This window comes from Rhinopithecus roxellana, chromosome 5 (genome assembly GCF_007565055.1).
Source record: "Rhinopithecus roxellana isolate Shanxi Qingling chromosome 5, ASM756505v1, whole genome shotgun sequence".
Taxonomy (NCBI): domain Eukaryota; kingdom Metazoa; phylum Chordata; class Mammalia; order Primates; family Cercopithecidae; genus Rhinopithecus; species Rhinopithecus roxellana.
Window position 1 is genome coordinate 64,283,866 of NC_044553.1, and position 19,515 is coordinate 64,303,380.

Here is a 19,515-nt window from a genome sequence, read left to right on the forward strand (position 1 = left end):
AGACAGCCGGAAAGCAAGCAGGTGAGACCCAGGAGAAGCTCAAAGGGTTTTTCCTGATAAAAAGCATATGCCATGAGGCTACAGGCAGCTCACTTTTTTTTTTTTTTTGAGGTGGAGTCTCGCTCAAAAAGAGTTGAGTTGGCCCAGGCTGGAGTGCAGTGGCCGGATCTCAGCTCACTGCAAGCTCCGCCTCCCGGGTTTACGCCATTCTCCTGCCTCAGCCTCCCGAGTAGCTGGGACTACAGGTGCCCGCCACCTTGCCCAGCTAATTGTTTGTATTTTTTAGTAGAGACGGGGTTTCACCGTGTTAGCCAGGATGGTCTCAATCTCCTGACCTTGTGATCCGCCCGTCTCGGCCTCCCAAAGTGCTGGGATTATAGGCTTGAGCCACCACGCCCTGCCGGCAGCTCACTTCTTAAGGCCCATGCACAGATTGCAGGCTGGGCAGCTGCCTCTGCAGCTGACCTGGAGGGACTGCGATGACCGACTACAGGGCCAACCAGGAATTGAGGAACCTGCCTGCACAGACGGCCAGGGCCACAGCTGGCTGGACACCGGCAACATTTAAACAAGGGCTGTTCATTTAACCAAACATGACCTTAGCTTCCCTATCTAAAGACTTCTGAAAGGCAGAACCAAGTAAAATCCAAATTTTCGTCACTGGGCAGTTCTGAATTCCACTTCAAGTTCCCCTTTTGGCCATCAGGAACAGCAATTTCTGGCACAAAAAAATCAGCCCAAGGATTCAAAAAGCCCTCAAGGAGCAGAGGGGTGTGAGAAGAAACACATCCACACACCTGCTCCCTCTTCACTGAGACACATTTCTATGCTCCAGACCTGGGACCATCTTTACTCTGACACCACTCTCTTACTAGATGCTCTGGAAGTTCACACTCCCAAATGAACTCACGCCTGTGTTATTTATTTTCCTTTGAAGAACCACAAGGCCCCCTCAGTGCCATCTGAGGACACTGCAGTAATGCTTATTAAGTAACACCCAGACCAGGCATGGCCCTTCAACCATCTTATGAAATGAGAAACCACCACGCCGGCCATGAGGCCATTCACATACACATAAGCAGGGTGGATGAGGAAAGGACAGATGAGAAACTGGGACCACACCAGGTGATAACTGAGAACCAAACTCCCCAAAGCTCCCAGCACTGGACGACTCCAGAAAGGTGAGTATTTATATAGCTCCTACAAAAATAAACTTTCTTCGATGCCCGTTCTTTAGAGTTGTAAAGGCCAGGCCTTTGCATTTGGTTTGTCTCTGGAGGTTTTTCTGGTATCAAATGCAGTAAAGGTTTTAAACGACTCTGAGGCAGGGTGGAAGAACTCACTGCCTGCCCCTGCCTCGGTCCTGGGGTTCCAGGATGTGACGGGGGACAGGTGGAAGAGGGCAGCTGCCCTGGGCATAGCATAGAAGAGCAGAGGGTGGGGTGGGCTGGGCCACAGAGGGGCTCCCCAGAGTCCTGTTACAGGAGGCCATTAACACATGGTGACTCTGAGCATTGGGGTCTGACTTCTGAGGGTCTCTAGAAGCACGTGTGCCCCTCCTCTCCGTGTCCAGCCAGGGCAGGCATGAGGTGTTGGATCAGCTCCACTTAAAGAGGGTGAGCCAAGAGTGTGCCAGCTTTTCCCCAGGAGGCTAGGGCTCTAGCAGCTCCCCTCCTCTTCAGAACTGGTACCCACACACTGTCAGTGTCCTACACACTCTCTCACTTGCTTTTCCTTTACAGGGTCTTTTCTATAACTTCACTGGTCTGAAAAAAAATTCTAATACGTGCAAGCACTTACAAGTAACTTATGGGAAGCTGTCAGAAGTTTCTATGTTTTAAGCCATGACATGGGCTAGAATCTGGAATGGTGGAACAAGATCATGAGGCAAGGTCGAAAGGTGACATCTTTGAAGGACCAAAGCACCCACTTTCCCCCGTCGGTGGAACTTTGAAACTACAGTGTGGATGGAGTCTGAGACACGACAGCACACCAGAAAGAGAGGCAGAGGGTGAGTGCCTTTAACTGTTACCAGTTTTGTAAATCATGTACTTCCGTTAACTTTTACCTCCCCCACTGTGAATTCTTTCAAACACTCTTGCTCCCTGGCATTAGACTCTGTCAAGCCATTCATCTTCCATGCACTGCCTTGGCTAAAGGCGCAGATTAAGGGTAAATTCAAGGTCTTCCGGTGCCCTTCCCATGGGAGGGCTCTGAAAAGAAAAGGGGAAAGAAAAGAGGGGAAAAATACAAAATTGTGGAAGTGTGACATCCAGAAAATGAACTCTGAAAAAATCTTATGTCTTCACTTATGTGATAATAAGTAAAACTGTCTTGTTAAAGGTTCACATTGATTTTAGGATGCATTTAGATTTTCTAGATATCAAGACAGAAAAAAAGGTGTCTTGGGTTGGAGGGCAGGTGACAGGTTTGTAAGCAGATGCTTTCCAATCCGGGCTTGTGACCATTCTGAAGGCATAGAAACCAGCGTGGGACCTAAAGATGAGTCACTGAGGGAGCTCTTTATTCCAGCAGAATCCCCACCCTGGACACTCAGGAGACGAGCGTTCCACTGACTGTCAAATGGGAGCCGTGGGTTTGTGTGGATGACTCTGTATGAACTGAAACAGCCTCTGCAGAGTAAGGAGCCCACAGATTTTATTACAGACCCTGCTCACCAAGCCCTGACGGCCTCCCACAACTCTGCCCTTTGGACTATGGAGGGAAAAAATAATTGTTCAGTTTTCTGGGCCACAAAATACAAGATGGGTCTAGGTTGTACAAGGAGCTTATTACACACGGAGGCAAGAAAGCGTGCAAACAGGAGCGGGAATTTTTCACCCCCTGGGTGAGCCAGTGCTCAAGACATGGAAGGAGGACCTGAGTCACCCTCCCGGAGTCCACACGGGTTTGTTTCTGGCTTTTATGAACCATGTCCAACTCCAGCTTCCGTCTTCTCCTGAGAGGAAGAAGAATATTCTATGACATCAATGATTTTTTCCCTATTACGATATCACAAAGAGGTCCAGGAGCAGGCCTAAGAGAAGGACCAACAAAAGCAAACGTGTCTGAGAACGACATAATACTGACTTTTCTTTGTTGGTAACAGTCCACGAAACGTGCGCCCCTCTCTCCTGAGACACAGTGAGGCAGGAGGGGAGGCGGCAGAGGAGCTGTGGGTAGGACACTGTACCGTGTGACATCATGATCATGCAGCCGGTGCCGACGGGACAGAGATGTGAGAACAAGCACGCAGGGTTCCAGGCTCACCCCGGGGGGAGGTGGGCAGTTTCCAGGTAAGTGCCCAGCCTCTCAGGAACACTGTCCAGTTCAGCCAGGGCCATTCCCTGGGGACTCGCCATCTGGGCTTGCACCTTAGCCCTCATCTTCCCTCAGCTCGGTGGGTAAAAACTTATACTGCTGCTGGCGGATTTGGGCCAGTTTTTTCCTTGCTTCTTCCAGTTCTCGCTCTTTCTTTAGCATTTCTTCCTGGGCAGCAATGATCTAGAAAGAAAGCAACAAGCTGGATGGATCTAACGCTTTCTAGAAAACCCTCCCCCAACCCCACTGCTCATGGGAGCTCCACGGCTCCCGTGACCGTGGGGCACTGCAGCGCATCAGGAACGGTCTTGGCCCGGGAGACCAGCCTCTGTTACTGTTTGGGTTTTGAGACTAACGACCCAGCCGAGCCATGAAAACACGCTGGTTCTGCCCGGTGATTTAACAGCAAACATCTACTACAGCCTCACTGTGTACCAGGCTCTGGTGCAAACACTTTTCACTGAAGTGGCTGCTCTATGAAGCAGGTCCGGTTGAAAGTCTTGTTTTTCCAAGAAGAAATCTGAAGCTGAGCGATGTAGGTCCACTTGTCTGGAGTCACCCAGCCAGTGGAGGAGGACCTGGTCCAGGTATGGGCAAAGCTAAAGCGGAACCCTGAACCACCAGATGGCCCTCAAATGCTTATTGCATGCTTTTAAGGTGTGATCTGAGGAAGATTTGCTAATAGGTATTGTGTGAAAAGGGAAAGTTGTGTTCAAAAAAAGCAAAGTCAGTTCCTTTCCTGGCTTTCCAGAGCCTTTCCTAGGCTAATGACTATCATTACCAGGGCGGGGTTATTGAATGCAGGATTCTCCAGCCTTATTTGATCAGAGCCCCTTTGCTGTGAAACTTCTCATGAGAAACACATTCTGGTAAAAATACATGCAGCGCATAGCCAAACACAGGGCGTGCTTCAGGAAGAGCAAAGGCAGGCATGGGGCGTGAGTAACTTCAGTGCTCCTGGTGCGGACAAATAAAACAGTCCCCTAAAATGGATTTACGAGATGGACACACATCAAAAAGTGCAAGCCTGACTTCCTAGAGCTTTCTCCTCACTCCTATGCATGAAAATGTCATCCTGCCTAAGTCAGAATCCCAACTGCTCTTGTAACAGTTCTGGGAGAGGGAAAGCACTCTCTCTCTGTGGAGCCCAATGTCTGGAGTGGGCAGTAGCTCCAAATGTATTTTATTTCAATAATATTGCCGTCCTCCATTTTTGTTCTTCTTTTCTACAATAGAATCCTTGATTTTTATCTAGGCAAATGCTACTCAAAAAAGAATACTACATTGCCCAGCCTCCCGTGCAGAGAGCTGACCAACATATGTGAGAGGAAGTAATGCCTGCAGCTTAGGGTCATGGCCTCCCCTCCTTGCCAGATGGAAAGCTGAGGGGGCTACTGAGCCAATGTGGACCACACGGCCAAAGGTAACATCTCAGGGATGGTGAGATAGCAAGGTGGATGGGCGTGGCTCTCAGGCATGGAGGAAACACCGCACCATCTCTGGTACCTGAGGAAGAAATAAACTTTCATCTTGAAGTCACTGTTCCTTTGTCTCTCTGTTATAACCTGACACCGACCTCGGGAAGTAAACACTAGTCTTGATTTAATTACAAACCTGAGCAATGCCCCCCACAAACTTGGTTTTCACTACAACATCGTCATCATCAGCTTTGCCAAATGCTGCCTTCTGGGCTGCACGGACAAGATTGTCTGAGGCTCTTTTCACAGCATTTCCTGCCGCCTGGAGAGTGAACAAAACATACACGATATCATTAGAAACAGCCATGTGGGCCTGGCAAGAACAGACATGAAGGTACAGTCTGTGAGACTGTGAGTCAACTGATTATCCAATTACAACATGAAGTTCTCCAGCCAGCGAGTACCCATCTGTCAGTCCATCCATCCGTGGCTTCTGCCAACACTGGAACCTCCCTGGTCACTCACAGATGAATGAGACAAAGTGGCCCTCGAGGAACACTCATTTTTGAGGGGAATTACAATTATGTAAATATTTAATAAATGATCCCAGCGATGTGATACGTGTGTTAACAGAGGCAAGCCTGAGTTCTGCCTCCTTGGTCTGGAAAACCACCTCCTCTGCCTCCATCTGATTTAGCACATACTTGAGGACTTGCCGCAGACATCACTTTCGCCTGGCTCCCTTAGCTCTACCCATGCCCTCTCCCTCTGTGTGCCTGGAGTGTGCTGTGCCGGCTTCACTGCAGCCTTTACCATGCTTGTGGCTGGCTGTCCCCTCCTGGACTGTCAGCAACTTGAAGGCAGGGACGGTGACTGGAATCCCTGCATCCCCAGCAGCGGCACTGTGGCTGTCCACAGTTGGTGCTCACTGAAGGCTTTGAGGGAATGAAGGGCTACCCCTGTGTGGAAGGGCTGGGAGCCTCACAGTAACTATGGCCTTTTGCACGTACTTTTAGGGTTTCAGCTGGGCTTTGCACCACAGGCTCTAAGATGGAGCGATTGCTAGAGACAGGTAAAGAAGAGCTTTTCAGTCTTCCTTAGATCTTCCTTAAGAGCTGCTGCCTGTATTGGCTTATTTTTAATGCTCATGAAGCATGTCCCCAGGGACATGCCAGCTGAGGTTTGGAATTTTCTTCTAAAAGTGGTTAAGGCTTCATTAAACCTCTCGTATTTCTTGTCCAGCGCCCCCTCAGGGTTGAAGGTTTGTGCTTGAGGGTTTGCCGTCAGAAAGTTGAGAGTTCTTCTCATTCAAAGTTAACTGCCCAACCTGGTCTGTGAACTAAAGTGCCCAATGCAAACTATGAGGGCTTGCACAGGATGGCAAGGGAACCAATTAATATTTGACAAGTAATCACCATGTGCGTATTCGCCAAAGGGTTTATCAGGTCAGAAATCTTTAGCCTGCTTTTCTGATGTGAAACCGAGGTTAAGAAACCTAAGATTTTGTAGCTAGCAAGTTATACAGCTGGGATCTGCACGTAGGTCCATCTAGCCCCAGGGTACTCCTGAGTCATTTATAAGGGGCTCAAACACAACATTGCAGCATCCAGTTAAATCGGTAATGATGGGAACAAGAGTGATGCTGCATTCGATCTGTGTAAATCCTTAGGACCTAACAAAGCACTGTCATATCCATTCTCCTATTTGACCCTCACAAGAGTCAGTGTGGATGGCTCTATCCCCATTTTACAGATGAAGCCCCTGAAAAGTTTTGAGTAATTTACATAAGATTATGCACCTAATAAACGGCAGAAGCAGGACTTGAACCAGGTCTCTCTTAACTCAGGATGTTTTCCTCACAAACGTCCCCCAGACCCAGAAATCACATATTCACAAACACACAGCTCCTCAATTTTTCCCTGGGTTTATCCCAGGTATCGAATAAAGGTGTAAAGGTGAGGGAGGTGGGTCAGAGAGGGACTCAAGAGTCCCAAACAACAGAAACGCACTTTAGGCCTTTCACAATAAAATAAGAGTTCTGAGCTTTGGTAGAACTATTCAAACATTTCTGCCATTGATGATTTGCTTCATGACTGATGTAAACATATTTTTAGCAATACAGACGATCTGCATTTTAACACTTATAATAAAAAAACTTGAAAATTGGAAACAAAATGTCCAAAGTATAGAGAAATTCTGGCATAATCAGTTGATGCAATATCATGCAATCATTAAAAATGGAACTCATGAAAAATGGGCCAGCTAGCTTTGCATAGAGAAGTTAATGAAGCCTTATCTTCAAGGAAAAAATACATATGATAAAATGTTAAGTGAAAAGAAAGCAGAATGTATCTCGCCATGATTACAACTAGACAAAGTTATTTTATATGTAGATAAAAATGAACAGAAAACTGATAACGTTTGATGTATGAAGATGTTGGGGGCTGTGTGATTTTTTTTCATTCAAGCATTTCTTTTATTGTGTTTAAAATATTTTTACAATTAAAGCAATCAGGAAAATGTATCTGCTTTGGGAAGGACTTGATTGTTACCTTCCTAACATGTTCTCTGGGTTCTGGGAAGCAGCCATAGTCTCATATAATCTCAGTTCCTTTACTCCCTTCTGTAGCAGACATTGGCTGAAGGCCTCCTCTGAAGCAGGCACCGAGTTAGTAACATGTGAGAGAGGCACAGATGAAGGTGTGGTATCTGCATCTAAGAGGCTCACAACCTGCTCACGGACAGACCTGCAGTGGTAACGTGATGGGAACCTGAGTGGTCTGCCTAGGGGCTCTCAAAGGACAGAGGAGGGATAAACTGCCCAGACACTGGGAGTCAGGGAGGGCTTCCCAGAACAGCGGACTTTGAAGATGAGTCACAAAGGACAAGTAGGGGTCTGCTGGGTTGGGCTGGTGAGGAGCAGGGCCCCAGGGCATGAGACCAGAAGGCACATGCGGAGAATGGCAGCTTGGTGGGGGCAGCAGTGGAGGATGCATGGACGCACGCAGTAGATGAGGCTGCAACGTGGACAGAGCTGGCTGATGGTAGGCCTGGTGGGGCATGCCAAGGAAGTGAGGCTCGTCCCCTTTGGTGACACTTACCCGCTCCAACAGGAGTATTTTCCCACCAGCATCAGTGACCATTACCTGTAGCCGCCTCATGGCCTCTGAATCCTGGTCGGCCTTCACCTTGCAGGCCACCAGCAGCTGAGCCGTGGAAGCGGCGACCTGCTTGGCAGATGAGATGAGCTTCTCCTCACTGGCATGTCCCTGAACAGAGGCATTGGCCGCCTCACAGAGACTGCTGGTCGCAGCCGCCACCATCCGGGCCTGGGGACAGTCAACAGAGAAGTGACCCAAGGCCCAAACTTCCCTCAGGGGACGCAAAAAGTGAACTGGGAGGAAGGAGAAGGCAACTCACAGCAGAAATCAGCCCCTGTGACCACTGTCCGTCGTCTGCAGCATTGGCAGGGATGGAGCCCACCTAGAGAGGAGAGTCGAGAAACTGGCCGTGAGGGCAGGCAGCCCCAGTGCTCGCAGCCCCTCGTCCCCACACCTTGCTCAGGAACCAGATGTGCACCCCACTTGGTGCCTCCTGCCAACAGCACAGGCCTTTCTCATGTGGGACTCAGGCCATGCCAAGATTGCATAGCACATCCTGGCAGGTTTCGCCACCAAGAGGCAATGGGAAATGCTAAGAATGGCTCCATTTAGCTTCCAGGTACAGCATTTCTGGGAAACGTCTCAGGAATGATGGCCTGGGGCTGTCTTTCTACACTTACTCCTCTGCTAAGCTTTCTCCAATTCAAATGCGGGAGCCACTAGGCCTCCTTTTTTCATGGTCTAAGGGAAATTTAAATCTCTCCCAATTACTGACCCTGAAAACCACACTGTGTTTCTGGCAGATGATGTTAAAAAAGTGTGGTGTACCTCCCTCTGGTACAATTAAGTGCAGACCCTGGTCTTAAGGAAATACCATTTTGTCAGGGGTGGGAGAGAAATAAGAGGCTGGAAGAAATACGGATCTCTGTTTCTATTTAGAAATCACGGCAGCAAGTAGAACATTTTCTGTCCACAGCTAGAGGGAGAAGCGACAGGAGGAAATACCTTCAAGCTTCTGGGACGTGCCTGGTGAGGTAAGAGATGAGTATCTCAATTTGAATATGAAATTGGGGGTGTGTAAACAGTGACAGGGCCATATCAGGGCTTGCTGAATGTCAGGTAAAACTCCAAGGTCCTGCCTATAATCCTATAGTTCACCCAAGTCTGGCTGAACCTCTGTCACCAACTTTTTAAATGCTTGGTTCCTTGGAGGGCAGTTAGGGACTCGGCCATATCCAAGTTGGATTCTCTAGTATCTAAGCAATGTGTTGGACACATAGCCCTTTATGAATGTTGAAATAACCAGGATTTTTTTTTTTTGACATAGGATGTTCTGTTCAATGACACATTTGTGGTCTTTACATGTTGACCAGCGAACAAGAACTTGCTGAGTACAGGAAGGACAAGGTTGGCAGAATGCTGGCTCTATAGGGGATCAACGGGAAGGATGAAGAGAACAGCTTATGTGCCAGGTGGGGAGACGGACACGGACCAATATTGAGTAACATACAACACAATGGTTTAAAAGAGAATTCAAGGCTGTAGACTGGACTAAGCTGTGGCTGAGCTCACAAAAGACTTCCTGGAAGAAGATACGTGGCCTATGGTTAGACACAACCTTCCTGTCTGTACTGTGAGTTCTCGAGTCAAGACACAACTTGCCTCAACCTATCTACGCTGACAGCAAAAGCCTTTTAATATCAAACAGAAATGAATGACAATGATGGTGACCACATTTCCCAAACCCATGACTGGTCACGTTTCTGTGGGGCCTCTCCATTTGAGAGGCTCTCTGAAAGCCAGTGTGGATAGGATGGTTCCACGTGTATGTAAATCACAAGACACATGGAATATGTTAAATCAGAAGACTGCTCCATATCCAGAATTACTAATGTACTAATAATCCTTTGAATCCTCGAAAAACAACTATACTTTTATGCTAAAGTAGATCAAATGGGTGACTAAAGATAAAGCTGAAGAAACTGCAGAATTAAAATCCGACTGGCCCTTTCACCAGCAGACTTAGGAAAGTGCTAACTGCAAACTTGGCCGGTATTCAGCTCTCCAGTCCTGAAAACAAACGGAGCCCTTTGGAGCTGGAAAGTGGTATCATAAAAGCCGCCGACTGCGGTGCTTCTAGAGCAGCCCACCAGGAAAATATGACAGTTTACATCTTTACGTAGCCTAATGTACAGTGGGAATATAAATGTCTCATTCAGGCCCCAATCACTGCCTGGAATGGGATGCTTTCCTTAACAAGAAGCAGATGAGAGGCCCAGAAGTCAAACCTCTTATTCTGTTGGTCTGAATTCTGTAGTTTTCAGTCGGTCAGCACAGAGAGTGGCAATTCAGGGAGGGAAGGTATTGCATGTGTTTCCTTGGACAGGACAAAGGCTTGTAGCTCTTTTCCTGGGCCCTCAGAGGCTCTCCGTACGTTGAGTGTCCCCCATGTGGTCAGCGGCTTTACCTACCTTTCCTTGGGCCACCAGCTCCCTCTGGGCTGCCGAGGCCGATTTGACCAGGGCGCTTGTGGCAGCAGCAATGGATTTAGCAGCTTCCAAGATCTGTTCCTCAAAGTCCAGGGTCTCATCCGCTTGCTATAACCAAAAGAAAACAGCATCACATGCAATTCATATCCACAAAGGGCTCTTTCTTCCAAACTACTTACTGCCGGGTCACCTGGCTCTTCACCTGCCTATTGTTTTTTGTTGACAAACCACACTTGAAATGGGATGGTTCCTTAACAAGAAGCAGACCACAGGTCCCCTGTGCTAACTTCCAGGACTCTACGTCAATTTGGTTAAGCCACCCTCAGGTCACACAGTGTTGAAGATGTGGCTGGTACCTTTCAGGCATTAAGAGACAATGGCCAGACACAGCAATACTTTACTTTTCTATGTGTGGTACAATATATATAACACAAAATTTACCCTTTTACTTAACATTAAGTATTAATACACTGACATTGTTGTACAACAGCAACACCAGGATAGAAAGGTCAGGATGCCTCTCCACCTGCAGCCCCTTCCCCCGACTCCAAAAGGCAAAAGCTGTTAGCGTGACATCCCACAGACATTTGAAATCGGGAAATTCAAAGACAGACTCATTTTCTGGAACAGAATCTTTAAAGATAGACATTCACTGTGAATAAAATACACTCAAATGGTTTTAGCAACATCAGTAACCAAACCCAAAATAATAAAATCAAAACAGTATATCATAGCACTCACTCTCTTCCAGAGCCTAAGCCTCAAAAATGGACTTTAAAAACAAAAAGGAAAGATTGGTATCGGTTCTCAAAAGTCATCTTTTTCCTGGGTAAAAATTAAAGCCAAACAGCACTGGCATTTCTGTGGCTGAGCACTGAGACAGTTACAGACCAAGCACAGATTGCCCAGTGGTGAAAAAGAAACCAGGGCAACACGACATCAAGGTGGAGCTTATTGTGTCCCTTGGACATCCGAGGCACGGGCTCCACCTTGGGGAGAACATTGGACACCATTGTGTAGGTGTAATCAGACCGTTAGGGCTCTGGTCTAAATTCATCACTATCTCTTTTGCTGCTAAAACAACTCAGAAAGTTGAAGAGAAGCTTTGGAGAAGTGGGACAAGTATAAAGACTATGGTCCCAGGCTGCATGGGTTGGAGCATCACAGTTTTGTGGGGGGTGGGGTGGTCAGATTAGACCTGTGTGGTAACATTCCATGACTCAAGGTCAATTCGGTTAAGCTGCCCTCAGGTCACACAGTGTTGAAGATGTGGCTGGTACCTTTCAGGCATTGAGAGATGATGGCCAGGACCAGTAATATTCTCTTTGTATGTGTGGTAAAATACATGTAACACAAAACTTACCCTTTTATCCAATTTTAAGTGTACAATTCAGTGGCATTACAGACATTCACAATTTGTGCCAACAGTAATACATTTTTAAGAGTGCCTACTGTGGGCTGGGCGCGGTGGCTCACGCCTGTAATCCCAGCACTTTGGGAGGCCAAGGCGGGCGGATCACAAGGTCAGGAGATCGAGACCATGGTGAAACCCCGTCTCTACTAAAAATACAAAAAAAAATTAGCTGGGCGCGGTGGCGGGCGCCTGTAGTCCCAGCTACTCAGGAGGCTGAGGCAGGAGAATGGCGTGAACCCGGGAGGCGGAGCTTGCAGTGAGCCGAGATCGCGCCGCTGCACTCCAGCCTGGGCGGCAGAGCGAGACTCCATCTCAAAAAAAAAAAAAAAAAAGAGTGCCTACTGTGTACCAAGTATTTTGTTAGGCACTTCTACATACAATGACTTCTCACCAAAAAAAAAAAAAACAAATCTAATATTGGAATTATCTTTATCCTTATTTTTACAGTGAGAAAACCCAGGCTCAGGAAGGTAGATTATTGGGCCAAAGTGATGTGGCAGCATGAAGAATCTAAACCAGAATCAAACCTAAATCTGACTCCAAAATAAGGCACTGTAACTAGCCGAAGCCACCCCTTAGGGTATCCATGAGGAATGGTTTGTGCCAGAGTTTGTTCAAAGTCAGCTTGCTAAGGCTCCCGTGTGAAACATCAGACAGGAGGGATACAATTCTTCTCCAGTTCTCCATTCTTAATGCCATATCTTGAACCATGAAAGGTGCTAGTCCTTTTTCTTTTGCACTTCTAGTGGATCTGAATGGTGGTGGCATTTCAGAAGTTCTGAGACAACTTGTGCACTGTTTCTTAATGCTGACCAAGTCTTCCTCTAAGAGTATTTAGGACAGAAATGAATTTAGCTCTACTGGACTCATTTTGGATTAGTGGAGTATAGAATTTAGTGACTGAAATACAGAAATGATCTGCCGTAAGACACTCGCATAAAAGGAACTCTTGTGTAGTCCACAAATAAATTACAGTAGGCTCTAATTTATACCTATTAAATATACAAATAATATATATTTAAAATGTATATTGTAATAACCTTGAGAGTAAGAGCTTTTCTGGAAATTCATTCTGCCAAAGAATGTCAGGCACATAACAGATTAAAGCACTAGGGAAATCACAGAATTTTTGACTCCAAACTCCTCATCTCATTTTGCAGATGAGGAAACGGAGGCTCGTGGGAGCTCTTCATGGCGGCTCCTGAAGTCTCCCATGCTCTGGTCTCAGGTGGCCTCAACTACACTATGGGTTCCAAGCCCGAGTCCACTTTACAGTGTGGAATACTCTGTCAGATTTTTGGTTTCCCAAATTTTAAGATTTTCAAAAATGCAATTTCCTTAAAATTAAGCGCTAAGTCTTTAGCAGGGGTAGCTCTGATAGGAAAATCTCATCACAACCGATTTTAAGAGCCTCTCCCATATCTTCCGCTGCCTGGGAGGTTTTTTTTTTTTTTTTTAAACACATGCTTGTAATATTCAACTTGGAAACATTTTTGACACGCACAGATTTTTCTGGTAATGGCAACTATTGTAATGCTCTTTGATGAGTTTTTATTTTTCTTTCCGTAACATCACTATGCTTTAAAACAGACACGGCAGAAGGCCTTATCTCTGGGAGACATTTGCTCCGATTAGAAAGCATTAGAGATTCTCCCTAGAAAGGCTGACTGGGATGGCACAGGGATGGAGGGCTAATGTTAGATGCTACAGTTTGGGCAGAGTAGAGTATCCTGATGAGACCTGCCTTCTGACTGCTGGTCCCTATTTTCCTGTATGCCAGGTTTATGACTAAGATGCACTACCCACCCTATCTCTACTGCTGAAATCAGACACCAATACTTAATGCGTCCTCATACCATACAACTTCTAGCCTTAGAGAAAATGGGATCTCCCCAAGCTAAGGAGACGTGGTCAAAAACCCAGGTGCCCCATCAGTTCCAGCTCCCACCAGCATGCAGAATGGAATAAAGGAGAAGGTAGGAAGGACACACACTTAACCACATCACAAGGAGAGAAACAGAATTCACTTGGTCTTCAAAGGACTTTCCTAGATAAAAGGATCACAATGAAAATGCAGAATTTGTTAATGCAACAGTCCCTACTGCAGCTGAGAGACTGGGAGACTAAGAGGAGCAACGTGGTGCACAGTGACTCTGGGGAAGAATCTGGAGGCTAGGCCCCTCTCACGGAGCTCTCATTCCCACCTCTTCACCAGAGAGGCTCAGTTCATTGGTGTCTTAAGGTCCTCTTTAGCTGAGATGTTACTGACCTGACCAGGGTCAGTCAGATCTGCCCCTCTGGTTTACAGAGGGGACAATGGAATCCTCACTTCTGGGTTTTTCATTCTTTCAGCAATTGGATCATGTAAAGACCCACTAAAATCTTTTAAAGATTATGACTAATCCTGTGCATGTGGCTATTTATATTTCTTTATAACTACTGGCATCAAGCTAAAGCAAGAAACTTAAGAAAATAGTTTCATTAAACAGGATAATAGTTTCATTAAACAGGATAGTCTTTAGCCACAAAAAAGAATGAGATCCTGCCATTTGCAACCACATGGCTAGAACTGGAGATCCTTATGTTAAGTGAAATAAGCCAGGCACAGAAAGACAAACATTGCATGTTCCCACTTATTTGTGGGATCTAAAAATCAAAACAATTGAACTCATGGACATAGAAGGATGGTTCTCAGAGGCTGGGAAGGGTAGTGAGGGACTGGGAGGTAGGGGTGGTTCATCAATACAAAAAAATAGAATAAGACCTACTATGTGATAACATAACAGGGTGACTATAGTCAATAACTTAATTGTACATTTTAAAGTAATTAGAATAGTGTAATTGGATTGTTTATAACACAAAGGACAAATGCTTGAGGGGATGGATACCCCATTCTCCATGATGTCCTTATTTCACATTGCATGCCTGATATAGCTTGGCTGTGTCCCCACCCAAATCTCGAATTGTAGTTCCCAGAATCCCCACGTGTCATGGGAGGGACCTGGTGGGAGGTAACTGAATCACGGGGGCAGGTCTTTCCTGTGCTGTTCTCGTGATAGTGAATAAGTCTTATGCCACCATATGAGACATATCTTGCTTCCCCTTCACTTTCCACCGTGACTGTGAGACCTCCCCAGCCATGTGGAACTGTGAGTCAATTAAACCTTTTCTTTATGTATCACCCAGTCCTGGGTATGTCTATTTTAGTTGTGTGAGAACAAGCTAATGCCTGTATCAACACATCTCATGTATCCCATAAATATATATACCTATTATGTACCCTCAAAAACCAAACAGAAAAAAAATTTTAAAGAAAAATAAACACATGGATAGCCCTCACTGCAGAATCACCTGAGAATCTGGTGTAAAGATGCAGATGCTGTTTTGGTAGGTCTGAGGTGGGAGCCAGGACTCTGTATTTCTTACAGAGGTGGTTACACACTACTCTGTAGGAAATGCTGGCCTGGACTCAGGAAAACAAACACCAGTTAACTTAATCCTACCAGCCTGTGATCCCCTCCAGGGCAAGATTGTGTTTTATTCAACCTAGCTTTCTCCAGCACAAAATCAGGCAAATCAGGCGGAGGAGCCCATGTGATGATCAACATTTGCTGAATGAATATATCCATTCAAAATGAGTTTCCCAAGTTCCAGAGTTCAGCCAGAGCACAATGCACAAGGTTGGAGAAGGAGAAATACACAGAGTAAGCATCCATATCATTAGCATCCACTCCTGAGCCATGGTGGACAGATGCACACACAGCTATGAGCAGGGGGTTCCTGCCCCGTTTAAGGCCGTGGGTTGTTAATTGTACACTCTACTTGCATCCCTCAACTAGAATTCACAGTTTGTGACATTTAGTCATACATGGACATACAAATGTAAACACAGTGGCATTTTACCAAGAGGCATTCTTAACAAGACAGCACTGAGAAAAAGAGTGAACAGATGTACAAACTAAGCATCTACTCTGCCTAATGAAGGTGTGTGCTGCTGCCTCTGCATGCTGAATCTATCTTCTCCCTTGATACACTGTTCTTTTCCCCCTTCCCCTCCACTTGAAAAGGCTATTTGGCCAGGTGCCCACCAGCTCTTAGCAATCGTTTTTCCTGGGCTGTCTAGCCAGCTCTTGCAGAGGATAGATTTATCCCCACCAGGGCCTTTTGGTAGCTTCTAGAAAGGTCTGAGCACCCTGTAGTTGACCTCTTCCCTGCTCACCCTTTAAAAAGTCAGTGGCCTGCTGAGATCCCTCTTGGGAAAGACCGCATATTGGGTTGACTCCCTTCCCGTTTCCCACTTTGAGACTCCTATATGTTTGCTCTGATGGGTTTAAAGTTTCAGGAGCTGTATGTCCCCTGGAAGAGGAAATGGTGGCGGTAGGGGAAGTGGTATGGAAAGCGGAGAAGGGTAAAAGGAGGAGGGAAAAGGGACAGCCTTTCCTCATTTTTTCTTTTGGTGTTTGGCCTTTCATGGATTCTGAGAACATGGTCTTCAGACTAATTCATTCATCTTCCAAGCCTACTTCCCCTTCTAACCTATCTGATGGGGTCATTACAAGTACATGATTAGTATATGTAAAGCATGGCTGACTCATAGGAGATGCTCAAAAACCATTAGCAATTAATTTCATTATCAAAAATTGTTTTTTCAGGTTTGGGGCTAAATGAATCTGTTCCTCTGTCTAAACCCTGTTATGTACTCATAATTCTAATAAAAATTCTTCTTGCTATTTCTGATTACAGCCTAAATTAATTATAAGTAAAACCCACAAATCAGTAAGCGTCAAGTAACAAACAGCACAGATGGGCGCCAGCTTCTCTCTCAGCACCCAACCAGGAGTGGGACAATCTGGGTGGTAGTCACTGCTCTGTACTCTGACCATGTGACTGTGGGGTCTTTGCTGCCCTTCTCCAGGTATCAGTTACTCAGTTTTCTGTTTGTCACTTGAGGAGCAACTCAACCTTCCTGGTCCTTTTGCCTAGACATGGACACTTCCAAATTAAACTTCTCTTAGAAGGCGGTGACTAAAATAAGCAGGAACTACTTTTTCTCTTCTGATCTCTCTTGGCCTCCTCCTCAACATCCTTACCAACATCTGCCACTGCCCCTGCTCCTCAACATCCTTACCCACTTCCCCTGCTCACGGTCCCTGTCAGGTCCTGGGCAAGTGTTGGGCGGGGGAAGAGAATGTCCACCCATGGTCTTTTCCTTGGCCTATTTCTTTATGCCCTGCAACCCCCCGCCGAGTTCCTTTCCCCAATGAACTTGAAGGTGAAGGAGCATAAGGCACCCACTGCAGATGGCCAAAGGCCTTGCCTTCCTCCCTGAAAACTTCCTTTGAGGGAATGCCTTGTTGAGAGCTAAAAACACAATGGTTGCCCTTCTCACAACTGGCTCCACAAACTGAAGAATCACCCCAGTGTCATCTTTCCAGCAGGGTCTCAGGCTTTGCTCTGCGTTACTCAAGAGTCTTGCAGAACGCCTGCTACTAAAAATAAGGTCATAGTGCATCAGAAACTTTAAAAAAATCCTCTTAGCTATATATTTTTCAAAGTGTGAACATTTTGCATTTAATTTAAATGTCCTTGAGGGAAAAAAGGAGGCCAAGGCCTAGAACTCCCACAACAGGAGTGAGGCATTTTCCTGCCAGTTGGAAGCCGGAGTGGAGCAGACAGCCACATTTCTCTTTTTTTGGTTGTGAGTTTGGCTGCTACTAGTTTGCTTCTGGTATTGAACTGAGAGGTGCCTTGAGGGAGGCCTTAGCCTGTATACAAAGCCCCAAACTGTGCAAGGGTTAGATCAGCTTCTCTTCTGGAGGACCCATGGATGGGGTGGCTTCAGGACTGCCACCTTTACTAGTTCTAACAAAAGGTAAACCTCCCAGAACAACTGGAACTGCCAAGAGCCAGGCATGGACAGCTGGCCTTGTCTCAGGGAAAGCTCCGGAGAGACCTTAAACAGGCAAGATGGGTGACAGAGAAAGAAACTGCCAAATGGCTGTGCCTGTGACTGGGAAGGGACCACACCCTCTGCACCTGAGGAATACGCGCGAGTTCATGCACCGTCTATTGGAAAAGGTCCGCACTTGCCTGATTAGTATCTTGGGATTCGTTTTCCCACAGTATCCATTGCTTTATTTTTGTTTTCAAAATGAAAAGCAATTCCACTGGAATCATCTTTTCATCACTGTTTCTGTTTAGGGGCCCTTGAATGTCAATATAGGAAGCACAGACAAAAGATAACAGGGTTCTTCTCCCAAGACTTATCAGATAAACTCCCTACATCTTAAGCCCCCTTTATTTGTCTGTGAAGGGTCTGACAAGGGCCTGCTGGTCTACCCTGGAGGGGCGTCTCCCCTACTTGCTTTTCTTATTTATTTATTTTTTTGAGACGGAGTCTCACTCTGTCACCCAGGCTGGAGTGCAGTGGCCTGATCTCAGCTCACTGCAACCTCCTCCTCCCAGGTTCAAGCATACTCAGTCCCGAGTAGCTGGGACTACAGGTGTGTGCCACCATGCCTGGCTTATTTATATTTTTTTGTATTTTTAGTAGAGACAGGGTTTCACCATGTTAGTCAGGCAGGTCTCGAACTCCTGACCTCAAATGATCTGCCCGAATCGACCTCCCAAAGTGCTGGGATTACAGGTGAGAGCCACCACGCCCGGCCTCATACTTGCTTTTCACACCCTATATGCTCCTGGTCTGGAACCAATGAGTGCCACTCAGAGCTCATGTGCAGCCATATAGAAAATGCTGTATTTGTCCTTCTCCCTGAACAGTTGGTTCCTTTTTCCCTTCACCATATTTATCACTACAGAGAACATGCTGGTCAGTGACAAAGTCACCCAAAGAAACAAGAAAATCACATCAATTCAAACAAATGGGCTTCATCTGCAGGTCCTTTTGAAACCATGGTTTTCTTTGTTCGTAATAACTTGCTGTCTCTTTTCCATGGCCATTTACCATTTCAGTCAAACAATGCAACTGGACTCAAAACCAAAACCAGTGTTCTCCAGCTGTGTGAAGGAGGGACTGATTGGGGCAGCATCTTGAAACCCGCCTGACAGAGCACCTGCTGACACACACAGATCGCTTCTCAATGGAGAAGGATTCCAGAGACAGGTTCCATTGTGTAACTCCAGAAGCCAGGACTCCAACATCACAGGACCCTCTCCTGTGTCATCACCTCTCTGATGCTGCTGTTGGCAACCCTGTCACTATGCATTCACTTGTAAGCAATGTGGCAATGACTTCTAGACACAGTAAGGGGAAGCTTTCATGACTGACCTGTTTAAACCACTTGCTCACACCTTTTCTCCTCCACAACACTGAGCTATGAGCACAGTAGTTCTCTTTCCAGAAAGCTGTGCTCACAAAGTATTCTGTTGAGAGAACTCAGAATGAACTCACACATACTTCACAGGCTTTTCTATAAGGAAGAGGTCAAAACCAACCAAAGAAGGCTGTTATGTACCAGAAAAAATGTTTTCTATATATCATAATCCCAAACTTCCTGCCACAGTCAACTAGGCTATGAAATTACTTTCTGCCTGTTGGCTTATTCTAAATATTACCAACCTCCACTGACAAGTTCACCTATAACAGGAAATTCAAGAGTTCGGTCAACATTATATTACCTTCATGAGATAAATTTAGTCCTATATCCAAGGTTTGTATAAAGCTCACTGACTCAGTATCCATGCAGCTGGTATAGCGGATTTGCTTTATACATTCTGTTACCGTGAGTGGAAAGGGAAGTTATAGAAAACTG

General features: G+C 46.1%; 1 protein-coding gene across 3 annotated transcripts in view; it reads right to left on the reverse strand.

Moving 5' to 3' along the window:
• Positions 1-2,501: 2,501 nt before the first annotated feature.
• Positions 2,502-19,515, reverse strand: part of TLN2 (talin 2) — a 461,407-nt gene continuing 444,393 nt past the window's right edge. For 2 of the 3 annotated variants that reach the window (XM_030931227.1, XM_010374223.2), the window contains 5 exons: positions 10,312-10,437; positions 8,160-8,222; positions 7,886-8,068; positions 4,936-5,061; positions 2,502-3,504 (listed from right to left, as the gene is read on the reverse strand). In XM_030931227.1, the coding sequence (XP_030787087.1) occupies positions 3,376-3,504; positions 4,936-5,061; positions 7,886-8,068; positions 8,160-8,222; positions 10,312-10,437 (627 nt within the window). In that variant the 3' untranslated portion in view covers positions 2,502-3,375. The remainder of the gene's footprint in view (positions 3,505-4,935; positions 5,062-7,885; positions 8,069-8,159; positions 8,223-10,311; positions 10,438-19,515) is intronic. The other variant, XM_030931226.1, reaches the window with a different exon arrangement.